Source organism: Quercus lobata, unplaced genomic scaffold (genome assembly GCF_001633185.2).
Source record: "Quercus lobata isolate SW786 unplaced genomic scaffold, ValleyOak3.0 Primary Assembly Scq3eQI_55, whole genome shotgun sequence".
Lineage (NCBI taxonomy): Eukaryota > Viridiplantae > Streptophyta > Magnoliopsida > Fagales > Fagaceae > Quercus > Quercus lobata.
This window is the reverse complement of record NW_022154724.1, coordinates 106,389-132,195: the sequence shown is the minus strand read 5'-3', so window position 1 is coordinate 132,195 and position 25,807 is coordinate 106,389. Positions and strand designations below refer to the sequence as shown.

At 31.0% G+C, this 25,807-nt stretch overlaps 1 protein-coding gene across 1 annotated transcript; it reads left to right on the top strand.

The window, feature by feature from the left end:
- Positions 1 to 5,654: 5,654 nt before the first annotated feature.
- On the top strand, positions 5,655 to 6,428 carry LOC115973143. The gene is made up of 2 exons (XM_031093389.1): positions 5,655 to 5,862; positions 6,169 to 6,428. Exons 1-2 carry the CDS (start codon positions 5,655 to 5,657, stop codon positions 6,426 to 6,428), a joined length of 468 nt encoding a protein of 155 aa, XP_030949249.1.
- Positions 6,429 to 25,807: the final 19,379 nt, after the last annotated feature.

Genomic DNA, 25,807 nt, shown 5'->3' with positions numbered 1-25,807 from the left:
GAAATGGTCTCCCAAACAATTATTATTATTTTTTTCTTTTTAGTATTTTGAAAATTGTTCTTAAAAGTGAGAGCCAAACACGTATAATATAAAAATTATTATCTAAAAACTATTTTTAAGTTCAATTTTTTGAAAATTGTTTTTATACTGTTTTGAAAATAAAAACAAAAATCATCCTACCAATCAAGCCCTAAGAATCTTTTTTCTCAAGCCCAAAAATAATTATAAATAAGAAAAAAGGAAAAATTGGAAGAGAAAAAAATAGTTTTCATTTTCTGAGCTTTGCGCTTATGGTAATTACAGACAATGATAAGGTGTAACCACAAATGGAGTCAGCCTACTCAAATTCAAAGACTACATGATCACAATCACTTTCAAATTGAAGAGATAAGATAGAAAGAGGCTGAAGCTAAAGCAATATTCTAGAAGTTTTATTTATGTTGATCTTGTAGTTTAAATTTAAAAATTAGTATTGTAGTAATCCAAATCTATAAATCAAATCCAGCGTATAATATCTATACAGAAACCTTAACCATTGTATTGGTAAGGCAGAAAATTACCTCATATTTGTTCTCTCACAATGGCTTAATGCTTGTTGTGCTGCTTTATCTCTCAAGTTCTATCTTACATATGTCTTCCTCGACAACTTCTACATCTGCTTGCCTTTGTGCTTCCACTCCCAGAAAACTAAAATCAGAATTAAGAAGCAATTGACCAAAAATTCAGTTCAATCCTTTCGTCGAATAGTTTGAGGGGAGTTGAGAAACCAAGGAAAAAATTTATCTGAAAAAAAAAATAGATAATGAAAAATCCATAACAAAGAGAGAGAGAGAGGTTGACGGTACCTATGAAAGATGAGATCCTTTGGAAGCTTTGACAGTCTGTGTTTTCCATGCCCAACAACGATGGAGAGAGGGGAGAGGACAGAGCAATTTTTTATTGTTAATGTGGGTCGATTGGTTTTTTTTTTTTTGTTTGTTTGTTTACTTGATATTAGACTCTTAAATTTTTCCACCGCATTAACTCCTCAGCAAAAAAACTTAAAAATTTACATTGTATATTTGGTGCAAAATTAGCGCACAATTGAAATCCAATTGAAAATCTAATTGCAATTTCTCTGAGCTTTGTCTATTAATATATACTAGCTTGTAACCCTATGCATAATATACAATTAGATGCATAATATAATTTCTATATATTAATCTATGTTTTCCATGCCTAGTGGCAGAGCCAGGAATTTATCTTTGGGGGGCCATATATAAATTTTTGTGTGTATATGAAATGTAAAATAGTAACGTACAATACTTCATAACTCAATATGTGCTATAAACAAAAATGTATCAATTAAAATTAAACAATTATGAGACAAGATTGACAAAATGATTTAATATATTATAAGGAATATAAAATAGAAAGCAATGAAAAGTAAATTAAATAAAACAAAACAAAGCAAATAGTACCTGGGAAGAATTAAAAACAACAAGTATCAGGCGGCACAATTAGGTGACCTGGGGATGAGGATGAGGGGCCTATGGTACAAACAAAAGCTTCAATGTTTCACTTGTGACCTATGTACCAAAAAAAGAAAAGAAAAGAGGTGAGGCAAACACGCATGGAGAGAGAGAGACATGGTGGTGTGGCACATTAAATTTTTTTTGACTTTTCAATTTTTCAATTGTACAAGTAAGCCCTAGATGTGTGTTAAGATGAAAATTATAATTTTTTTTTTACCATTTTTTGTTGAGGTAATTGTTAAAATACCTATGTGTTCATTTTGAAGATACTAAATGTTTGATTATTGTAATTTGTTGACATATGTATTTATAGATTGTATTTTATTTAAATGAAAATTATGTTTATTTTCGACTTTCTTAAATATATATGTATATTATCAAGTATGGGAGCCAAAATAATAAGGTTATTTAAAAATCTTCAAATTATTTAGGATATTTCCAAAAAAAATTAAATTTTTTTAAAAATGTTGGGGGGCCCCAAGCCCAACTCGGTCTTCAAGTGCCTACGCCACTGTCCATGCCCAACAACAATGGAGAGAGAGATGAGAGGACTGAGCACTTTCTTATTGTTAATGTTGATTGTTTTTTTTAATTGATATTAGACTCTTAGATTTTCACACCGTGTTAACTCCTCAGCACAAAAACTTAAAAATTTACATTGTATATGTGGCGCAAAATTAGCGCACAATTGAAATTCAATTGAAAATCTAATTGAATTTTTTCTGAGTTTTATCTATTAATATATATATATAGATAGATAGATAGATAGATAAGTTGAAGGCCTTCTTATGCGTAAAAATTGTTTGCAACATAACCCTATTTTTAACTAAATATTATCATAAAATTTTGGGCCTTTTTAGAAAGGGGTGGGCCCTTTTTGTAATGGGGTCCTAGACCAAGGCTGAAGTGGCCTAAGCCTAGAGTCACTCTTGTTCTATTTTGATATCTTCGAAGACTTCTTTGCATTAATACTTCTTCAATTTATAGTCATCAAATAGTGCCTAATTTGTTTTCTTCCACTTTTTATATATTTCGAGTGTATTAGTACTATGAGATGGTAAATGTGGGTGTTAGTCCTCTTTTTTTTATTGGCTAAAATACAAATTGCACTCTCTAAGTTTAACTGAAATTCATTTCAGTTCTCTAACTTTACTTTCATTCAATTGAGTCATCTGAGGTTGAAATTTATTCATATTAGGCATTTTGTTCAATTTCATTAAAAATGGCCATTCAAAAAATATTTTTATCACATACAAAAGTTTATAAAATTAATAATTTTTTATGGGAATTTATTTTCTAAAAATATTTTTTCATTAGTTATTTGGATACTTAAACAAATTTTTTTTTTAATGAAATTGGACAAAAAATTCGAAACTTAGATGACTCAATTGAAAAAAAATTAAAGTTAAAGGATTTAAATGAATTTCAATTAAACTTAGAGGGCGTAATTTGAATTTTAGCTTCTTTTTTTTTTTTTTAATGACATGGTTATTTTAATAGATGGTGTAAATAGAATTTTTTACATCAATTTCAATTCCCTATTAAATTATGACTTCATTTATTTAATTTTCTTAAAGGAATATCAGAAGAAAAAACACTTCTTATAAATACTCTTTAGAAGGAGACAATGATAATAAATTGTTATTAATAAAAAATTTCTTTTGAGATATTTGCTCTATCTTTTTCCTTGATAGTCTTGTGTTCTTGTTGAACTTATGTTTTTTTTTTTTTTTGAAAGTGTATGCGTTACAAATTCTACTTCTACATGCCAACACCGCATAATAACCTGTTGTTTCAACTTGTAAAGGTAATCAAGAATTATCTAAATTTCTACCTAAGGAGGTTTATCTACTTCTTTATTCAAATTAAAAGGTTCTTATTTAATTTTAGATTATGAATTTTCTTTCTATTGCAATGATTTCCCATGGTTGCAACCCAAAAAAGATATTGTCAAAAAAAAAAAAAAAAAATCTATTATAGAGGTCACAAAAACAAAACCTTTATAACAAATACGAACCATAACACAAATCTTGCAGCTTTTATTTTTACTTTTTGCAGTGATTTTGGCAGCTACAAAAGGCCTATTTCCTATTGCATTTTTGCATGAAATACGTGTCCGAAAGAACCAAAGATTGAGAGAGATGAGATGCAGGAGAAGGAGAGTTGAGATATGTTTGCATGAAGAAAAGTCAAAGGTGCATGTATTGATGTATGATGGGAAAGCTCATTAAGCCTCCATTTGGGAGTTTATAAAGAAATGGAATGGAATGACTAGAAATGAATGAAATGTATTTAAGCAACGGAAATGAATGGATTTAAATTAAGTATTCTTGCTTGAACATTTTAAATTAAATAAATTAATGGAAAGAAATGGAAGGTAAGTAATCCTGTTTTAGAGTAATATAGAAGAAAATGAATGAAATCATTTTATGATAATATTACTATTAGACCTCTATTTTAAAATAGAAGACTATATATATATTGGAAGTTTTAGTAAACAAAAATCACTAAATCTAACCTTCTTTGTCATGTTTTCTTGGTTAATATATACTTAATAAGAGAGAATAAAATGTGTTAATGTGTAATAGACTATGGGCTTTAGGCCCACCTTATTTATTTGTATAGCACATATACTTGTACTACACACTATAGGTTTTAGGTTCACCTTATTTACTTGTATAGCACACATACTTGTACTACACACTATGATATGTACTGCACACTATGCCTCTCATATAAAGACACTCATGTATATTTTATATTTTATTACTGTAAAATACAATACTATTCATTCAGTATTTCTAACATGGAATCAGAGCAGGATGAATATTTCTAGAGGGATGATGTCATATATATTGAGCAATCTAACAGTCATCATCACATCACCCGGTTGAATTATATCCTTCTCCACCAACAACACGCTGAATATGATGTCAATATATTTCACTTTTTAATTTTTTAATACCTCTTTTTCTATTTCAATCAATATCCTTCAGTTCAAAGTGCATTTCTGTCCTGATTCCCAGCATACAGAGGTCGAAATAAGAAAAAGAAAGATCATACTAGTTGTTGACTCCTTTTTGGTTGAGGGAAAATTTCTACTCTATCTCTACCAACCCAATATTGGAGCTCCCTTTCCAAATTCTTAGTTTTGACATTTGAGAGAGTACTTTCATATTGTTAAGAAGTCTAACGGCACTTTATTATACTGCTATACACCCTTTAGGGATTTGCCTAAATAAACTTGGTTATTGCATAAGTAATGTCATTGAAGATGCTACTTAATTTGCTTGTAAATCTCTTGATCGATATGGTACTTGCCCTTTTTTAGGGGTTGGGGAATTGAAGGACGGGATAGTGATTCTCACATACTTCTTTTTTTGTACATTGTCTCCATTGCACTTTTCACATTTTAAACATAGAAAATGTTAATAAATGTGGATATCTAGTGTGAACTTATAGATGTTGCGTTTACATAGTGTATATCAATGAGTGTTAGAGAACATTTTCCTTCAAGGACATAATCATGTATCAAACTATCAATGTGTTAAAACAAATATAGAAAAATATTTTTATTATAAAAAAAATAAATAAAAAAAGGAGGAGAAGAATGTTCCATTTGTTTCAATGGAAGACCTTGTGCTTGGTGTTTTTCTTTGGTCAACTAAAAAAATATTGCTTATTCTTCGAGAGTGGTTTCTAGGATTTTTTATTTTTATTTTTGAAAACAACTCAATCTTATAGCAAGCTAAATAAGGGAAATTAGGAGATTTTTTTTTTCCAGTCAATTAATGTTGCTACAAAACATAGGAAAATGAGATATTTATAGAAAATAATTTTTGAAAATTGACTCATTTTTTATAAAATACAACTCATCCCTTTCAAAATTTTGTAGTCCAGAGATGGAAAATACAATGTAAAAGCTCTATAACAAAAAAGTTCCGTTTTTAGTAATTAGCCAACTCATTATACACCTCTCTCTCTCTCTCTCTCTCTCTCTCCATCTATCCCATTATAAATACCCAATTAAATCATGCTATCTATATCATTGCAAACATCTTATTTCACTAGCTCTTTCTTTGTGTGCATCTTCTTAATTATTTCACTCTCTATTATCTTTCACAAGTTGCAAATCATACCATGGGTTTCACAATTACGCAAGGACTCATGCTAGTGCTGTTGATTGCTTCCACAATGGCAGTTAGCATAGCCAGGCCATTTGAGAATTCCATTAATACACCAACTCCCAAGAAGTTCATCGTGGGTGACTCGTACCACTGGAATTATGGCTTTAACTACATCGAATGGGCAACCAAAAATGGCCCTTTCTTCTTAAATGACACTCTAGGTGAGCTTAATTACTTTGCTATTGCTACTTGTTACATATTGCCATGCATAGTTCAGGTTGTAAAATATATTGGCCAAAATCATATTTTTAAACCGCTTGTGTTTTAATGACAAGTTATAAAGTTCAATATGATATCAAAATATATAGTCAATTCTAACTTCGATTTTTTTTTTCAATTTATTTATTTGTAGGTTATCAATTTTGATCCTTATGGAACATGAAAAATATGTGCATTTTTTGTTTTGTTTTGTTTTGTTGAATGCAAATATGCATGAAAAATAACTATTCATATGATGTTGATTGCAGTTTTCAAATATGATCCACCAACTCCAAAAACATTTCCTCACAGTGTTTACTTGCTACCAAACCACGAGAGCTTCATTAAATGTGACCTGAAAAATGCCAAGATGCAGGGAAGTACAAAACAAGGAGCTGGGAACGGCTTTGAGTTTGTGCTGAAAGTGTCACAGCCTCACTACTTTGCTTGCGGTGAGCATGATGGCATTCATTGCCTGAATGGAACAATGAAGTTTTTTGTGACGCCAATGGACCCAAGCCATCACTAATACAACATGTGCACCATGGGAAACTTTATTTGCTACACTCTCTTTTTACGTTTTGTTGTGTTGTAGCCAATAATGAGTGTTTTCGTCTTCTTCTTTTTTATTAAGTAAAAGACTATTTGTAATTTTGAACTAACAGTAAGGGATTGATTTCTCATTTTACAGTTTATGAGTCACATTCTAAATCATATGATTTGCTATAATTTATGTATTTTCATTCCCCGTCCTTATGGTTACAAACAATATATGTTATGAGTTTTGAATAATTGAGACGATAGAGAATAAATGTACTAGTTGTCATATTGATGTTCCACAGAGATGCCATTTTGCATCCCTGCTTGTTTTATAGTAATATTTACCATTTTATATTGAAAGTATCGGAGTCTTTTACAGTTGAAAAGGTTAATGACATTTGACCAAAGGATCATGTTTGGTTTAGACATTTGAAGTAAATATTAATTTTTAGAAAGATACAGTGTAACTTTTAAGTAATGACATTTGCATCATCCAGCAAAATACTATCACATAATTGTTTTTCCCAAATAAAAGATATATTATGTCACTTATAATCATAACCCTATTAAATGTCTATTCACCATAAAATTATTATATTTTGTATTTCAAAAATGCATGTGAAGAAAAAAATAAAATGCAAGAAGACATATTGTCCATCCTATACTCCATAATTGGAGTTAGAGGTACGGCAGTTGTGCAGATAACATCATGGTGAGATTTTAATTAAAGAGTTCATATAACACATTCTTCCCAACAAAAAAAAGAAGAAGAAGTTAATATACACATAAGGATATCACTTGGCCCTACAAGTTGAAGTTGGTATGTTTGTACCTAATTATATTATATTAACCACTTACTCTTGTTTTGTTTTTTTTTTTTTTTTTTTTTTTTTTTAATAGATAATGTCGAGTCTCTATAATAGTTTAGAACCTTAAAACACAATCAAATTAAACCTGAGGTAAATTAGCCAAGTGATTACTTAGTCAAATTAACAAAACTGGTTACATGAATATACATATAATGTATAGCAACGGAAATAAAAAAAAAACACACGATATGATAACCAGGAAACAACGGTAAAAAAACTCTAGGGAGGATTTAACCTAGCCTATCCTCTAAGTAAAAATAATCCTCAACACCACCACTAGAAAGAATGAATATGTAAATAGTGACTAGACCCTAACATCCTATTGTCTACCTCACAGTAGAACTTACGAACACGATACGTGCAAGCTCCTGAGATATGAACTGTTGTTTGGGCTTAATTAAAATTCTGCAGATACGACTTTCAATTGATCAAGCCTCTCTTTCGATCGATCGAACCAGACAGATTATGAAATCTTCTTCCTACAGCTTGTATGTTCTTGAATCTTGACTTGAATCACCTTGAGCATTGTCTAACAATACTTATAGACTCTAAGATCTATATCTAGACAAGTTTGTGTTCACGATTTGCCAATTGTTCTAAACTTTTAGAACCTAACAATCTCCTCCTTTGGCAATTCATGACAAAAATTTCATACAAAATGAAATGCTCAAATGCAAGAACAACCCAATACAATAAAATGCCCAATTACTTCACAAATCCCAATCTAACACTTCCTAACCAAGAAGTTGCCAATAAGAGGTAGAAGGTCTTGATCAGAATGTACCTGTCTTTCCTGAAACACTCAACAAACACATCACTGCATGTGTGGAAAGAAAGACATATAAACAATAATATGAAACACAAAATAAAAACAAAAGTAAACTAACTCTCCCCCTAAGTTAGATACATCAAAAAAAAATTTATATTCTCCCCCTTTGAGAAACAATTTTATCTCCCCCTAAACAAAACAAACAGGATTCCCACGTATTCCCACATTTCATCTAAATCTCCCCCTTTTTGTCACATATTGACAAAGACAACTCATACAAAGAGTAAACAGACAACATACGCAATAAAAGTCAAGAGAAAATAGAGAATTAAGAGAACACAAAACAATTCAACTCTATAGAAAATAGAGACAACTCCTCCTATGAAGAGCAAAGGTTAAAAACAAACTTCTCCCCCTATAAAAATAGGAAAAAAAAAAAACAAAACAAGTTTTGGGAAAAACAGTTTAGAGGAAAAATTTAGGAGGTGGGGAAAAGAAAAACACACAAACCTAATCTTGAAAAAAAATTAAGTTGAGGATACACATAAAGAAAAATATTCTCTCTTTCAATAAATGTAAACTTGACATTATGTGACCCATAAATAGTTGCATGAGTAGAGAAAATATTTGCACATTGATTATCCATCATATCTCTTAGGAGAAAATATTTTCTACAGTTCACACATAAAAATAGCATATATTAAAAAGTACATAGCTCAAAAAATTAATCAATCAATTTTTAAATCAAGTTGAGTACCCAATTTAGCAAAGTGTATGCATGTTATGTGTGAAAACAATGAGAGATATGACTGCAAAACTGCAAGATAGATATAAAAAATCAATGCAATGCATGTGAATCCTAAACATAAATGATGCATGAAAAACAATTTGGTCAAATACTTAAAAACTGAAATTTTTCAGTTTCGATCGATTGAGCATTGATCGAATGCCAATTGAGTCAGGCAGATTCAAAACAAAAATTTTTTATCGCAACTTCAATTAGTCGAGAGACAGATTCGATCGATCGAAAATCTGGAAAAATCAAATTTTTGAAAAACAAAGCAATTTAATTCAGAAACTCCTCAAAGCACAATAATTCATGAATGAAATGCATGAGTATGAATTAAAAGTTTTTCAAAAACACTTGAATTCAACCTAGATCTTCCAAAAACAAGTTTTTTAACCAATTTGTCTCCAAAACTCAAACATTAAAGAATTTTTGTATCAAAATCAAGGAACATTTAATTTTGGATGGTCACAACAAGATCACACACAATAACATGTACTAAGTTTAGCAAAGAGTAACTTGTGTAGTGTGTGCAACTAGCAAAAGTTTGAGATACATGTGAGGTGATATGTGACTAGAAATCAAACACAAAGTCTATAAAATTCATCACATAAATTTGAAAGAGACTATCACCTAAAGAGTTACATCATATAACCCCCACATCTCTTAGAAAACAAGCTTGCAATCATGTAAGTTTCTTGATTTGCTTCATAATATACACACCAATTTTATTTGAGCAGAAACTTATTAAAATAGCCGAGATAATGTACATACCAATTTTATTTGATTGATTTAATATTAAGTCCAATAATGTACACACCAATTTTAACATTTAAACTGAGGTTATACCTTATGTTCTTTTTGTGCATGTGCTACACTTTCTCGAGCACAAAATCTTACGATATGCACTAAGGTGTTCATGATTGGCTAGTAAATAGTGGTGAGATGATTATTTATGCATTTCTCAAAAGGTTCAAGTCTAAAACAAAATAAAACATTTTTGTCTTTTAAAAATTTTTCAATGTTTTTGGATTTTTTTTTAATAAAAAACAACCAAAAAAACAAAACAACCCAAAAAAAAAAAACACGTCCACAAATAATTGAAAGAATTAAATCATGGACAAGTCAGCAACACTCACCTTAGAGAATCTTTTCTCACCCATCTAGCACGAGTCTTCAGCTTTGACACCCCTTGATCAATTAAGATCCTCTTGCATGCATTTTTTGTTTAACATGTTCTGTATCTTTCTATTATCTTGTCATCCATAGCATCTTGTTTCATTACATTCTTGCATTTTTATGGATTCTTTCTGCCCCCTTGATCATCCTTGATCATCGTTATGTTTCTCGGGTGAAGCTTTCTTGCTTCTTGTACCCTTTGTCAATCATGACAAAAAGGGGGAGAAATTGTGGAGAATTTGTGGTTTCTTTTTTTAAGATTCTATATGTTAGGGGGAGAAACAAATGCCTCTGTAAGGGGGAGATGTGTTTCATCTTGTTAGGGGGGGTCCTTACCTCCTTCTTCTTGTAAAACAGTCTTGTGACCATGTTTACATACATTGTGCAAAAGGTGACTGATACTTTATTTTCTCTAAAAGAAGTTACTACGTCTTTGCGCCTTAGGATTTTGTAACCAAGTGCTTCTTAATCTTCATTGTTGATGAAGTGAAGAACTTTGCAGCCAACATCTTCTTCAAGTTGGTGTGTTAGTCACGTACTAAGAGTCGTGCATCATTGGTTAGTCACGTACAGGGATCCGTGCAAAAAAGGGTGGCGTTCATATATTCAAGAGTTCAGAGGTTCTGAAGCGATAGAAGGTTTCTACTATGAGTTCATTTATGGGGATTGTAGAGTCTAGAGACAAAGGTTTTGTACTAGATTTGAAACTTCTCTTTACTATAATGGATTGTTTTTCGGGAAGGTATCCCCCTAGGTTTTTTACTGTGAAACTAGTTTGTTTCATTGGTTTTCCTAGGTCATTATATCTTGTCTAATTTTTTTTTTTTTTCACTGCATTATTTTGACATGATATTGATGTTTGTTTGTTTTAACAAGTTTTATTCATAATAAATCTAATTAACAACTTGGGTTTAAAACTTGTTAATTCTATCAACCGGGGTCTAAATATCCCAACAGTAATATAATATATGTAATGAACAGTTTCTACTTCTTATGGTAATCAACCAATTAGTGAGATATACACTCCAAAAAAAAAGTGGATGGGCTGATGTGGAGATTGGCTAATGTACAAATAATCTATTTATGCATCAAAGCTGTGACTAACTTGAAGGAAGAGAAAGATTACATATTACCATAAACTATCACTTCCAAAGCATCTTTAAAGTGAAACTACAATTCAAAATAATTCCAGCAATTACCAGTGTCCTAAATTCTATGTTTCAATCTTTTTCCACCAATTGTGAGTAGCTTAATCTTAAAATTTCATCTCACGGATTATTCAAAACACTTTTTTTTATATCAATAAAATAAAAAATGAAAGGAAATTTTAGAAAAAGAAATTACTTATTTCATATATCACCTTGCTTCTCTTTCTGCTGGTACTCTTGACTTATCTTCTTCATCTTTGCCTCCACTAATTGCAACTTGTCTATATTAAATTCCTAACCAATAAGACTCTATTTTATGTGACAAAATATATACTGTTGAATTTCAAAACAATTAGTCTTGTGCGATATAGAAGAAAAAAGGAACGCAAATAGTCCAATTAGATTTTCTACCCCAAAATAAAATAAAAGGAAAAATCAAAGTCAAATTCAGCAATCCCAAAAAATAAAAATTAAAAATTAAAACAAATACTTTAAACTCCAAGCAACCATATCAATTCTTGCTATGTTTGTAGGAAAAGAAAAAGGAAAATTACTTGAGTCTTACATTTACTTTTCTTCCAAATTTAAAATAACCCAAATGGATTAAGCTAAGATATATAAGGCTTGTTTGGTATGAGTTTTTATATATATATATATATATATATATATATATATATATATATATATTTACAATCCATAAAATGGTGAGTCCTACACTTGAATTTATTGTTTGGCTAATATTTTCTAAATACAATTTTCAAAAAATTGTATCCTCATTTCCCGGGGTTTAGAACAAGATTTTAAAAATGTCTAGGGAGTGTTTTCAGGATACAAAAAATGTTTTTGATGACATATTTGTAAATAAATTGAAAACAATAGACCCTACATATTTATCCAAACTCTTCTTTATCTCTTAAATTAAGGAGTTTATCTTTATCACAAAAAGAATTCTTACACTTTAAATTTGAAACTTATCATTAAAAAAAGTACATGATGAGCTCTATTCTCTTATCATTATCCCCCCAAAAAAAAAGGGTAATCAACAGATTCTACATATTACTTTTTGAAAATTTTTTTAAAAAAAAAATCTCAAAAGTAGAAATGGTCTCCCAAACAATTTTTTTTTTTTTTTTGTTTTTAGTATTTTGAAAATTTTTCTTAAAAGTGAGAGCCAAACACGTATAATATAAAAATTATTATCTGAAAACTATTTTGAAGTTCAATTTTTTGAAAATAAAAACAAAAATCCTCCTACCAATCAAGCCCTAAGAATCTTTTTTCTCAAGCCCAAAAGTAATTATAAATAAGAAAAAAGGAAAAATAGGTAGGGAAAAAAATAGTTTTCGTTTTCTGAGCTTTTGCGCTTATGGCAGTTGCAGATAATGATAAGGTGCAACCACAAATGGAGTCAACCTACTTAAATTCAAAGACTACATGATCACAATCACTTTCAAATTGAAGAGATAAGATAGAAAGAGGCTAAAGCTAAAGCAATATCTAGAAGTTTTATTTATGTTGATCTTGTAGTTTAAATTTAAAAATTAGTATTGTAGTTGTCCAAATCTATAAATCGAATCCAGCGTATAATATCCGTACAGAAACCTTAACCATTGTTTTCGTAAGGCAAAAAATTCCCTAATATTTGTTCTCTTACAATGGCTTAATGCTTGTCGTGCTGCTTTATCTCTCAAGTTCTATCTTACATCTGTCTTCCTGGACAACTTCTACATCTGCTTGCCTTTGTGCTTCCACTCCCCTAAAACTAAAATCAGAATTAAGAAGCAATTGGCCAAAAATTCAGTTCAATCCTTTCTTTGAATAGTTTAAGGGGAGTTGAGAAACCAAGGAAAAAATTTATCTGAAAAAAACATAAATAGATAATGAAAAATCCTTAACAAAGAGAGAGAGACAGAGAGAGAGCATGAAGGTACCTGTGAAAGAGGAGATCCTTTGGAAGCTTTGACAATCTATGTTTTCCATGCCCAACAACGATGGAGAGAGGGGAGAGGATAGAGCAATTTTTTATTGTTAATGTGGGTCAATTGGGATTTTTTTTTTTTTGTTTACTTGATATTAGACTCTTAAATTTTTTGCATCGTATTAACTCCTCAGCAAAAAAACTTAAAAATTTACATTGTATATTTGGTGCAAAATTAGTGCACAATTGAAATCCAATTGAAAATCTAATTGCAATTTCTCTGAGCTTTGTCTACTAATATATACTAGCCTGTAACCCTATGCAAAATATACAATTAGATGCATAATATAATTCCTATTTATTAATCTATGTTTTCCATGCCTAGTGGCGGAGCCAGGAATTTATCTTTGGGGGGCCATATATAAATTTTTGTGTGTTTATGAAATGTAGAATAGTAATGTACAATACTTCATAACTCAATATGTACTATAAACAAAAATGTATCAATTAAAATGAAACAATCACGAGACAAGATTGACAAAATGATTTAATATATTATAAGGAATATAAAATAGAAAGCAATGAAAAGTAAATTAAATAAAACAAAACAAAGAAAATAGTACCTGGGAAGAATTAAAAACAACAAGTATCAGGCGGCGCAGTTAGGTGACCTGGGGATAAGGATGAGGGGCCTATGGCACAAACAAAAGCTTCAATCTTTCACTTGTGACCTATGTACCAAAAAAAAGAAAAAAAAAAAAAGAGGTGAGGCAAACACGCATGGAGAGAGAGAGAGAGAGACTTGGTGGTGTGGCACATTAAAATTTTTTTGACTTTTCAATTTTTCAACTGTACAAGTAAGCCCTAGATGTGTGTTAAGATGAAAATTATAATTTTTTTTCCCATTTTTTGTTGAGGTAATTGTTAAAATACCTATGTGTTCATTTTAAAGATACTAAATGTTTGATTATTGTAAATTGTTGACATATGTATTTATAGATAGTATTTTATTTAAATGAAAATTATGTTTATTTTGGACTTTCTTAAATATATATGTATATTATCAAGTATGGGAGCCAAAATAATAAGGTTATTTAAAAATTTTCAAATTATTTAGGATATTTCCAAAAAAAAATTATTTTTTTTGAAAATTTTGGGGGGGGCGCAAGCCCCCCTCAGTAAATTCAATTGAAAATCTAATTGGATTTTTTCTGAGTTTTGTCTATTAATATATATAGATAGATAGATAGATAGCTATATAGATAGATAAGTTGAAGGCCTTCTTATGCGTAAAAATTGTTTGCAACATAACCCTATTTTTAACTAATTATTATCATAAAATTTTGGGCCTTTTTAGAAAGGGGTGGGCCCTTTTTGTAATGGGGTCCTAGACCAAGGCTGAAGTGGCCTAAGCCTAGAGTCACTATTGCTCTATTTTGATATCTTCGGAGACTTCTTTGCATTAATACTTCTTCAATTCATAGTCATCAAATAGTGCCTAATTTTTTTTCTTCCAATTTTTATATATTTGGAGTATATTAGTACTATGAGAAGGTAAATGTGAGTATTTTGTTTTTTTATTGGCTAAAATACAAATTGCACTCTCTAAGTTTAACTGAAATTCATTTCAGTTCTCTAACTTTACTTCATTCAATTGAGTCATCTGAGTTTGAAATTTATTCATATTAGGCATTTTGTTCAATTTCATTAAAAATGGCCATTCAAAAAATATTTTTATCACATACAAAATTTTATAAAATTAATAATTTTTTATGGGAATTTATTTTCTAAAAATATTTTTTCATTAGTTATTTGCATACTTAAACAAATTTTTTTTAATGAAATTGGACAAAAAACCTCAGTTGAAAAAATTCGAAGCTTAGAAGACTCAATTGGAAAAAAAGTAAAGTTTAAGGATTTAAATGAATTTCAATTAAACTTAGAGGGCGTAATTTGAATTTTAGCTTTTTTTTTTTTTTTTAATGACATGGTTATTTTAATAGATGGTGTAAATAGAATCTATTACATCAATTTCAAATCCCTATTAAATTATGACTTCTTTTATTTAATTTTCTTAAAGGAATATCAGAAGAAAAAACTCTTCTTATAAATACTCTTTAGAAGGAGGCAGTGATAATAAATTGTTATTAATAAAAAAATTTCTTTTGAGATATTTGCTCTATCTTTTTCCTTGATAGTCTTCTTCTCTTGTTGAACTTATGTTTTTTTTTTTTCTTTTTAAAAAAGTGTATGTGTTACAAATTCTACTTCTACATGCCGACAGTGCAGAATAACCTGTTGTTTCAACTTGTAAAGGTAATCAAGAATTATCTAAATTTCTATAGAAGGCGGTTTATCTACTTCTTTATTCAAATTAAATGGTTCTTATTTAATTTTAGATTGTGAATTTGCTTTCTATTGCAATGGTTTCCCATGGTTGCAACCCAAAAAAGATACTACCAAAAAAATAAATAAAAAAATCTATTATAAAGGTCACAAAAACAAAACCTTTATAACAGATATGAACCATAACGCAAATCTTGCAGCTTTTATTTTGACTTTTTGCAGTGATTTTGGCCGCTACAAAAGGCCTATTTCCTATTGCATTTCTGCACAAAATACGTGTCCGAAAGAACCAAAGATTGATAGAGATGAGATGTAGGAGAAGGAGAGTTGAGATATGTTCGCATGAAGCAAAGTAAAAGGTGCATGTATTCATGTATGATGGGAAAGCTCATTAAGCCTCCGTTTGGGAGTTTATAAAGAAATGGAATGGAATGATCAGAAATGAATGAAACGTATTTAGGCAACGGAAATGAATGGAATTAAATTAAGTATTCTTGTTTGAACATTTTAAATTTAATAAATGAATGGAAAGAAATGGAAGGTAAGTAATCCTGTTTTGGAGTAATATAGAAGAAAATGAATGAAATCATTTTATGATAATATTACTATTAGACCTGTATTTTAAAATAGAAGACTATATATATATTGGAAGTTTTAGTAAAAAAAATCACTAAATCTAACCTTCTTTGTCCTGTTTTCTTGGATAATATATACCTAATAAGAGAGAATAAAATGTGTTAACGTGTATTAGACTGTGGGCTTTAGGCGCACCTTTTTTATTTGTATAGCACACATACTTGTACTACACACTATAGGTTTTAGGCTCACCTTATTTACTTATATAGCACACATACTTGTACTGCACACTATGTCTCTTATATAAAGGCACTCATGTATATTTTATATTTTATTACTGTAAAATACAATACTATTCATTCAGTATTTCTAACATGGAATCAGAGCAGGATGAATATTTCTAGAGGGATGATGTCATATATATTGAGCAATTTAACCGTCATCATCACATCACCCGGTTGAATTATATCCTTCCCCACCAACAAAACGCTGAATATGATATCAATATATTTCACTTTTTAATTTTTTATAGCTTTTTTTTCTATTTCAATCAATATCTTTCAGTTCAAAGTGCATTTCTGTCTTGATTCCCAGCATACAGAGGTCGAAATAAGAAAAAAAAAGATCATACTAGTTGTTGACTCCTTTTTGGTTGAGGGAAAGTTTCTACTCTATCTCTACCAAACCAATATTGGAGCTCCCTTTGCCAATTCTTAGTTTTGACGTTTGAGAGAGTGCTTTCAAATTGTCAAGAAGTCTAACGACACTTTATTATACTGCTATATACCCTTTAGGGATTTGCCTAAATAAACTTGGTTATTGCATAAGTAATGTCATTGAAGATGTTACTTAATTTGCTTGTAAATTTCTTGATCGATATGGTACTTGCCCTGTTTTAGGGGTTGGGGAATTGAAGGACGGGATAGTGATTCTCACATACTTGTTTTTTTGTACATTGTCTCCATTGCACTTTTCACATTTTAAACATAGAAAATGTTAATAAATGTGGATATCTAGTGTGAACTTATAGATGTTGCATGTGCATAGTGTATATCAATGAGTGTTCGAGAACATTTTCCTTTAAGGACATAATCATGTATCAAACTATCAATGTGTTAAAACAAATATAGAAAATTATTTTTATTATTAAAAAAAAAAGAAAAAAAAGAGAAGAAGAATGTTCCATTTGTTTCAATGGAAAACCTTGTGCTTGGTGTTTTTCTTTGGTCAACTAAAAAAATATTGCTTATTCTTTGAGAGTGTTTTCTAGGATTTTATTTTATTTTATTTTTGAAGAAACTCTATCTTAGAGCAAGCTAATTAAGGGAAATTATGAGATTTTTTTTTTCCAGTCAATTAATGTTGCTACAAAATATAGGAAAATGAGATATTAATAGAAAATAATTTTTGAAAATTGACTCATTTTTTTATAAAATACAACTCATCTTTTTCAAAATTTTGTAGTCAAGAGATGGAAAATACAATGTACAAGCTCTATAACAAAAAAGTTCCGTTTTAGTAATTAGCAAACGCATTACACACCTCTCTCTCTCTCTCTCTCTCTCTCTCATTATAAATACCCATTTAAATCATGCTATCAATATCATTGCTAACATCTTATTTCGCTAGCTCTTTCTTTGTGTCCACCCTCTTAATTATTTCACTCTCTATTATCTTTCACAACTTGCAAATCATACCATGGGTTTCACAATTACGTAAGGACTCATGCTAGTGCTGCTGATTGCTTCCACAATGGCAGTTAGCATAGCCAGGCCATTTGGGAATTCCATTAATACACAAACTTCCAACAAGATCATCATGGGTGACATGTACCACTGGAATTATGGCTTTAACTACATCGAATGGGCAACCAAACATGGCCCTTTCTACTTAAATGACACTCTAGGTGAGCTTAATTACTTTGCTATTGCTACCTGTAACATATTGCCATGCATAGTTCAGGTTGTAAAATATATTGACCAAAATCATATTTTTAAACCGCTTGTGCTTTTATGACAAGTTATAAAGTTCAATATGATATCAAAATATATAGTCAATTCTAACTTCGAACTTTGTTTTCAATTTATTTATTCGTAGGTTATCAATTTTGATCCATATGGAACATGAAAAATATGTGCATTTTTTGTTTTGTTTTGCTAAATGCAAATATACATGAAAAATAACTGTTCATATGATGTTGATTGTAGTTTTCAAATATGATCCACCAACTCCATAAACATTTCCTCATAGTGTTTACTTGCTACCAAACCACGAGAGCTTCATTAAATGTGACTTGAAAAATGCCAAGATGCAGGGAAATACAAAACAAGGAGCTGGGTATGGCTTTGAGTTTGTGCTGAAAAAGTCGCAACCTCACTACTTTGCTTGCAGTGAGCACGGTGGCATTCATTGCTTGAATGGAACAATGAAGTTTTTTGTGATGCCAATAGACCGGAACTATAGATAATTACTAATAAGAACGTGTGCACCATGGGAAACTTTATTTGCTACTCTCTCTTTTTACGTTTTGTTGTGTTGTAGCAAATAATGAGTGTTTTCGTCTTCTTCTTCCTTATTAAATAAAAGACTATTGTAATTTTGAACTAATAGTAAGGGATTGATTACTCATTTTACAGTTTATGAGTCACATTCTAAATCAGATGATTTGCTATAATTTATGTATTTTCATTCCCTGTCCTTACGGTTACAAACAATATATGTTATGAGTTTTGAATAATTGAGATGATAGAGAATAAATGTACTAGTTGTGACAGGGTATTGATGTTCCACAGAGGTGCCATTTTGCATCCCTGCTTGTTTTATAGTAATATTTACCATTTTATATTGAAAGTATCGGAGTCTTTTACAATTGAAATAGTTAATGACATTTGACCTAAGGATCATGTTTGGTTTAGATATTTGAAGTAAATATTAATTTTTAGAAAGATAGAGTGTAACTTTTAAGTAATGACATTTGCATCATCCAGTAAAATACTATCACATAATTTTTTTTTCCCAAATAAAAGATAGATTATATCACTTATAATCATAACCCTATTAAATGTCTATTCACCATATAATTATTATATTTTGTATTGCAAAAATGCATGTGAAGAAAAAATAAAATGCAAGAAGACATATTGTCCATCCTATACTCCATAATTGGAGTTAGATGGTACGACAGTTGGGCAGATAACATCATGGTGAGATTTTAATTCAAGAGTTCATATAACACATTCTTCCCAACAAAAAAAAAAAGTTAATATACACATAAGGATATCACTTGGCCCTACAAGTTCAAGTTGGTAGGTTTGGACCTAATTATATTATATTAACCACTTACTCTTGTTTATTTATTTTTTAATTAGAAAAATGTAAAGTGTCATAGTCTCTATAAATAAAGTGGTGGAGTCGCTTTATGGTAAGTGTGTTAGAAGACAAAGATTTGTCTAGAGAAAGGGTAGAGAGATAAAATTTTATTGAATGTGTTACTGTGAGGGCACATATGTACTTGCATTCATATATCCATACATAAATCCAAGTAAAATAAACTATACTTAATTTCCTTAGCAAAAGAGACCTCTAAAACTTACATTGCATGTTGGTTAAACTCAGGAGCACAGGCCAATTATGATCATATATATTATTATTGAGTTATACTTAAGATGTATCATATGAGTACTTGTGTTTTGGGAATTTATTAAAAACAGAATGCAATGGAATATTGGAATGAAAAGATTATGTACTTTCATTATTACCTTTGACAGTTTATAAAAAATTACCATTATATCATTACCTTAATTTATTTATTTTCTTTGTTTTCTTTGTCTTTACTCATAATTAATAAGGATAAAATCGATATGTTACTTTTATTTGAATAAAGGAAATAGTGTATATCCCACTTTTAAGAGGAATTAACTTTTTGTTTTTCTTTTTTCTTTTCGGGATCCTGAGGTAAAATTAAGTAAAAATGAGATGTGTATTCTTCTAATCATTTTACACTTTCAAAATAGGCAAATTCCTTTTCAATATATTTTACTTTTATTCTCTCCCAAACAAGTTGGAAGAGATCAAATGAATACACCTTCACAAGCACACAAAGAGATCTATGACAAGAAGATGCTAAGATCATTAAAAGCACCCATATTATGTTCCCATTGATTATCAATTTGTGCTTAGAGGGACATGCCACATAAGAGAAACCTTTTTTTTTATTTTTTATTTTAATTTCTTTATTTTTCTTTTGGACTAGTATGAGATAAGATAGATAACCTATAATTCATGTTTGTTAAATCAGTGTTATATTCATCATCCAGCTGGCATAAACTATATGTAAGGGACATATTTTTATGTAACTGGCATATCCCTTGAAAAAACACACTCTATTTGGAAAAATCTAAGTTGGTTCAAGATGATCACTACAAGTGGTTACATTGAAAACACAAAGATTACTCAAGAACTACTCAAGAAAAGTGCAATCTGCAGGTCTTGATACCTCCTCGACAGAAGCTCGATCTGTTGAAATTCATTAAAGCTCGACACATGTCTCGATCTATCGAGCTTACGGGATTTAGAATATAGCAAGCAACGTTTTTATTCTAAAAGGCTATTTGTTTATGGGTTTGTATAATCCTTATTGGATTAGGAAAGTCCAAGGTTTGTGTATACCTATTTGGAATAGGAGAGCCCATTGCGCTTCTATTTAAACAAGGAGGTGGAAAAAGAAAAACCTAACCCTAGTGTGAGAGACCTCGAAAAATGCCTCTAAAAAAAAGAGAGATTTGAAGTATCCCTAGAATGTAACCCATGCAAATGCATGGATGTATTTAAAATTAAACACAAATTTTATTATAAAAATATAAATAATTAGTCAAATTATTAAAAAAAAAAAATAGCACGTAACACATGCATTAATGCATACGTATATATACATTTAAAATTAAACACAATTTTTATCAACATATTTTCTTTGTTTATGAGTTTGTAAAAAAGAGCTTAATGAGGTAAAAACTGAAAAAGTTGATCTATTTGTCAAACTAGATGAGACTACAAGGTTAGTTGAGACTTTTGTTGTGGAGAACGCCTCATTAGAAGAGAAGGTCAAGAATCTTGAGGTAGAGCTTAGTCAATCTAGAACCCAAATAGAAAGGATGTCTAGTGCAAAGCTTGATGAGGTATTCAGTGTTCAAAAGCCTAGTTGTGATAAGACTGGCTTAAATTATGTTGTCTCCTCCGGCCCCTCCTCTTCCACAGCTTCTGAATCAAAGTTTGTGCTCCAATCTGAGAAAGGTAATAAAGGTATGAAATCTAAAACTGATTTGGCTACTTCTAAATCCTTTGTTAGACCTCATGTTTGTCACCATTGTGGTGTTTCTGGACACATTCATCCTAATTGCTTTAAGTTGTATCCTCATAAGCAATTGTCCAAACGGTCGCAGGTTTCCTCTCTGGGACCTACACCTTTGTTTGGGGAGTTATTAAAAGCTTTGAGCTTTTTAACTCAATTTCAGGAGAATTTAAATTCTTCTATGTCCTTTAGTAGACATACTAGGACACATGCATTTTCATCTTCACGGCCAAAAACACGTGCTGTGTGGGTGAAGAAAGAGCCTAAGACTTAATTGTCTTTTCTGTTTTTCCTCTGCTTTAATTCTTTCTATCTAAAGTAGGACTCTCTTTGCTAGATTTCTTATTTACTTTTGGAATCATGCTTTTATGTATCTGCACCTCTTTATCATGCCTTCATGCAAATGCATATTTCTTTCATGCTTTTATGTTATTTTTCTATTTTTGGTTGGTTGTTTAGTTTTCAAAAAAAAGAGGGAAAAATCAGAAAAATACAAAAACGGTGTGTGTTTGGGTACATTGGTACTTGTGGACCTTGGATGGCTATTGAAACAAAGTTTTCTAAACTTTGTATCTCTTGTAGCTTAGATTAGCATCTCTGTGTACAACTAAGCAAGTGAGCTTTGTGGCTCATGTTTGTGATGAGTAAGATTAAGTGATCTCTTGTACTTAACACTCGTATCACTCTTTTTGACGGGAAAGACTAGAAAATCCTAAGAGAGGCATAAATAACCATCTCACCACTGTTGCCCGCCAATCATGAATGACATTTGTGTGCTTCGACATAGCAAAATTGGAATGTCAAAAGCTTATCATAATTGGGTACTTCTTTTCTATCTCTTATATGCCCATGCATGGTTTGCCTAAAAGAAAAATATGCAAAGAAAAATAAAAAGCAAAAAGATCAAAATGCTTTAAATATGATTGCAAGCGTGTATTCTACGAGATGTGAGAGTTATAGGATGTACCTCAAAGGTGATAGTCCCCATCAAACAGTTATGATTGTGTGTGAGTTAAAGTGATTTTCTCATATTTCAAATCGTCATAACATGATTACATTTATGCAATCTTGCAATGTTTTTCACACACAACACGCAATATTCTTTGCTACTCTTGATACATGTGCAAGTACAATGTGATTTGGTCATCACAAGGTTTACATGTGTTAATGTATGCTCACTAAACTGTCTTAACTTGTTTTTGAAATATAAAATTGGTTAGACTTATTTAGTGCATGTGTGTGTGTTTTTGGGATCTATGTGCTTAAAAATGTTGTTGAGAGATGATTTTGAGAGCTTAAAATGTTGATTGGATCCTTGGTTGAGTTGCATGCTTGATTGCATTCATATTTATGTTTTTCCCTTCTTGAAAAAATGTTTTTGAGCAATCTCGATAGCTTCTCGACACCTCCTCGACACTTGGTTTTTCTATTGAGCTCTTCAGTTGCTTTTTATCGCAATCTCGACACCTCTTGATAGCTAGGTCGATCGATCGAGAAACTTTCTATCCCCCCGATCCAAAATCATTTTAAGTCACACACAATCATAATTATTTGATGGGGAGTATCACCTTTGAGGTACATCCTATAACTCCCACATCTCTTAGAATACACGCTTGCAATCATATTTAAAGCATTTTGATTTTTGCTTTTTGTTTTTCTTTGCATATTTTTCTTTTTGAAGCAAATCATGAATGGGCATATAATAGATAGAAAAGAAATACCCAATTATGTTAAGTATTTGACATTCCAATTTTGCTATGCCGAAGCACACAAATGTCATTGACATTGCACTTTTGCTATTCCGAAGCATACAGATGTCATTTCATGATTGGCGGGCAATAGTGGTGGGATGGTTATTTATGCCTCTCTTAGGATTTTCTAGTCCTTCCCGTCAAAAAGAGTGATATGAGTGTTAAGTATAAGAGATTACTTAATCTTACTCATCACAAATACAAGCCACAAAGCTCACTTGCTTAGTTGTGCATAGAGATGCTCATCTAAGCTACAAAAGATACAAAGTTTAGAAAACTTTGTTTCAATGGCCATCCAAGGTACACAAGTACGAATGTACACAAACACACCGTTTTTGTATTTTTTTTTATTTTTCCTTTTTATTTTGAAAACAACCAAAATAAAGACTAAAAAACCAAACAAAAACAAACAAACAACATGAAAGCATGAAAGAAAGATGCATATGCATGAAAGCATGATAAAAGGGTGTAGATGCATGAAAGCATGATTCCAAAAGTACATAAGAAATCAAGCAAAGAGAGTCCTACTTTAGATAGAAAGAATTAAAGTAGAGAATAAACAGAAAAGAAAATTAAGTCTTAGGCTTCTTTCTCACCCACACAACACGAGTTTTTGTCCATGAAGATGAAAAGACACATGTCCTAGTATGTCTACTAAAGGACATAGAAGAATTAAAATTCTCCTGAAATTAAGTTAAAAATCTCAAAGCTTTTAATAACTCTCCAAACAAAGGTGTAGGTCCTTGAGAGGAAACCTGTGACCGTTTGGACAATTGCTTTTGAGGATACAGCTTAAAGCAATTAGGATGAATGTGTCCAGAAACACCACAATGGTGACAAACATGAGGTCTAACAAAGGATTTAGAATTAGCCAAATCAGTTTTGGATTTCATACCTTTATTACCTTTCTCAGATTGGGGCTCAAAGACAGTCCTTGATCTAGAAGCCATGGAAAAGGAGGGGCCAGAGGAAATAGCATATCCTAAGCCAGTCTTATCAGAACTAGACTTTTAAGCACTCAAGACCTCATCAAGCTTTGCACTAGACATCCTCTCTATTTGAGTTCTAGCTTGACTAAGCTCAACCTCAAGATTCTTGACCTTCTCTTCTAATAAGGTGTTCTCCATAACAAGAGTTGCAACTAACCTTGTAGTCTCATCTAGTTTGACTAACAGATTAACTTTTTTAGTTTTTACCTCATTAAACTCTTTTCTACAAAGATGGGAAGTCTTTTTAGATTTTATAAATTCAGTGTATAGCTTATCATAGGCTTTTTGAAGGGTCAACTTCTGGGGTACTTCATCATCAGAAGAATCTTTACTATCACTAGCACTCTCCACAATCACCTTATCGGTTATCCCTACAAGCTCAGTCAAAGGAAGTCGATCAATATCCTTTACTTCTTCAATGATAATGATCTTGGCTTGGAATCTTTCAGGTAAGGACTTAAGGATTTTCTTATCAATTTTGGATTCCGTAATAGATTCTCCAAGATTGAAGACAGAATTCACAATATCCTTGAGTTTAGCATAGAACTCATCAAAGGTCTCATCCTCCTCCATCCTTATTTCTTCAAAACTACTAGTGAGTCTTTGAAGCTTCACAGTTTTTACTGCCTTGGTACCCTCATAGGTGGTCTCAAGAATGTTTCATGCTTCCCTGGCAACTTTTGTGGATGATATTTTCTTGAATTCCTCATTGGTCACCCCACAAAACAGAGCATTCAAGGCCCTACTGTTGAAATTTTCTTCTATGATTAGTGCATCATCCCAATCCACCAGTGCTTCCTTTGGCTTAATCCAACCAACTTTAGTAGCTTGCCATACCTGTTCACCTAGAGCCTGCAAAAAAACTTTCATACGAACTTTCCAATACGCAAAATTAATGACATCAAATAAACAAGGAATCAAAAGAGATTGTCCACGATCCATGACAACGGAGGTCAAGGATCACACTCAGGAAATTAATCCAATCAGAGTGTACCCGCTCTGATACCACTTGTAGGAAAATTTAGACCCTAGTTGATAGAATTAACAAGTTTTAAATCCAAGTTGTTAATTAGATTTATTAAGAATAAACCTTGTTAAAACATACTTACATCAATATCATGTCAAAAATCATGCAGCGGAAAAATAAATAAGACAAGATATGATAACACAGGAAAACCAGTGAAACAAATTAGTTTCATAGTAAAAAACTTGGGGGAAAACCTTCCTGAAAAGCAATCCACTATAGTAAAAAGAAGTTTCAGATCTAGTACAAAACTTTTGTTCCTAGAATCTACAATCCTTGTAGATGAACTTACAGCAGAAACCTTCTACCGCTTCAGAACCTCTGAACTCTTCAATATATGAATGCCACCCTTTTGCACGGATCCCAGTATGTGACTAACCAAAGATGCACGGCTCCAGTATGTAACTAACACACCAACTTGAAGAAGTTGTTGGTTGCAAAGTTCTTCACTTCATCAATAATGAAGATCAAGAAGCACTTGGTTACAAAACCCTAAGGCGCAAAGATGCAGTAGCTTTTTTCAGAGAGAATAAGTAATTGGTCACCTTTTGCATATGTTCTCCTTGTATTCTCTTATGTGACGGTCTCTAAAATAAGCCTTATATGTCTAAGGTTGTGAGAAAAGAAACCCTACACAAATACATAAGCATGGGCCGAAAATCAGA

Bases quoted from the DNA above. Each gene is read 5' to 3' on its own strand.
- LOC115973143 (XM_031093389.1), top strand. From the start codon at position 5,655: ATGGGTTTCACAATTACGCAAGGACTCATGCTAGTGCTGTTGATTGCT. The intron at 5,863-6,168 runs GTGAGCTTAATT...TGTTGATTGCAG, and splicing joins CTTCTTAAATGACACTCTAG to TTTTCAAATATGATCCACCA.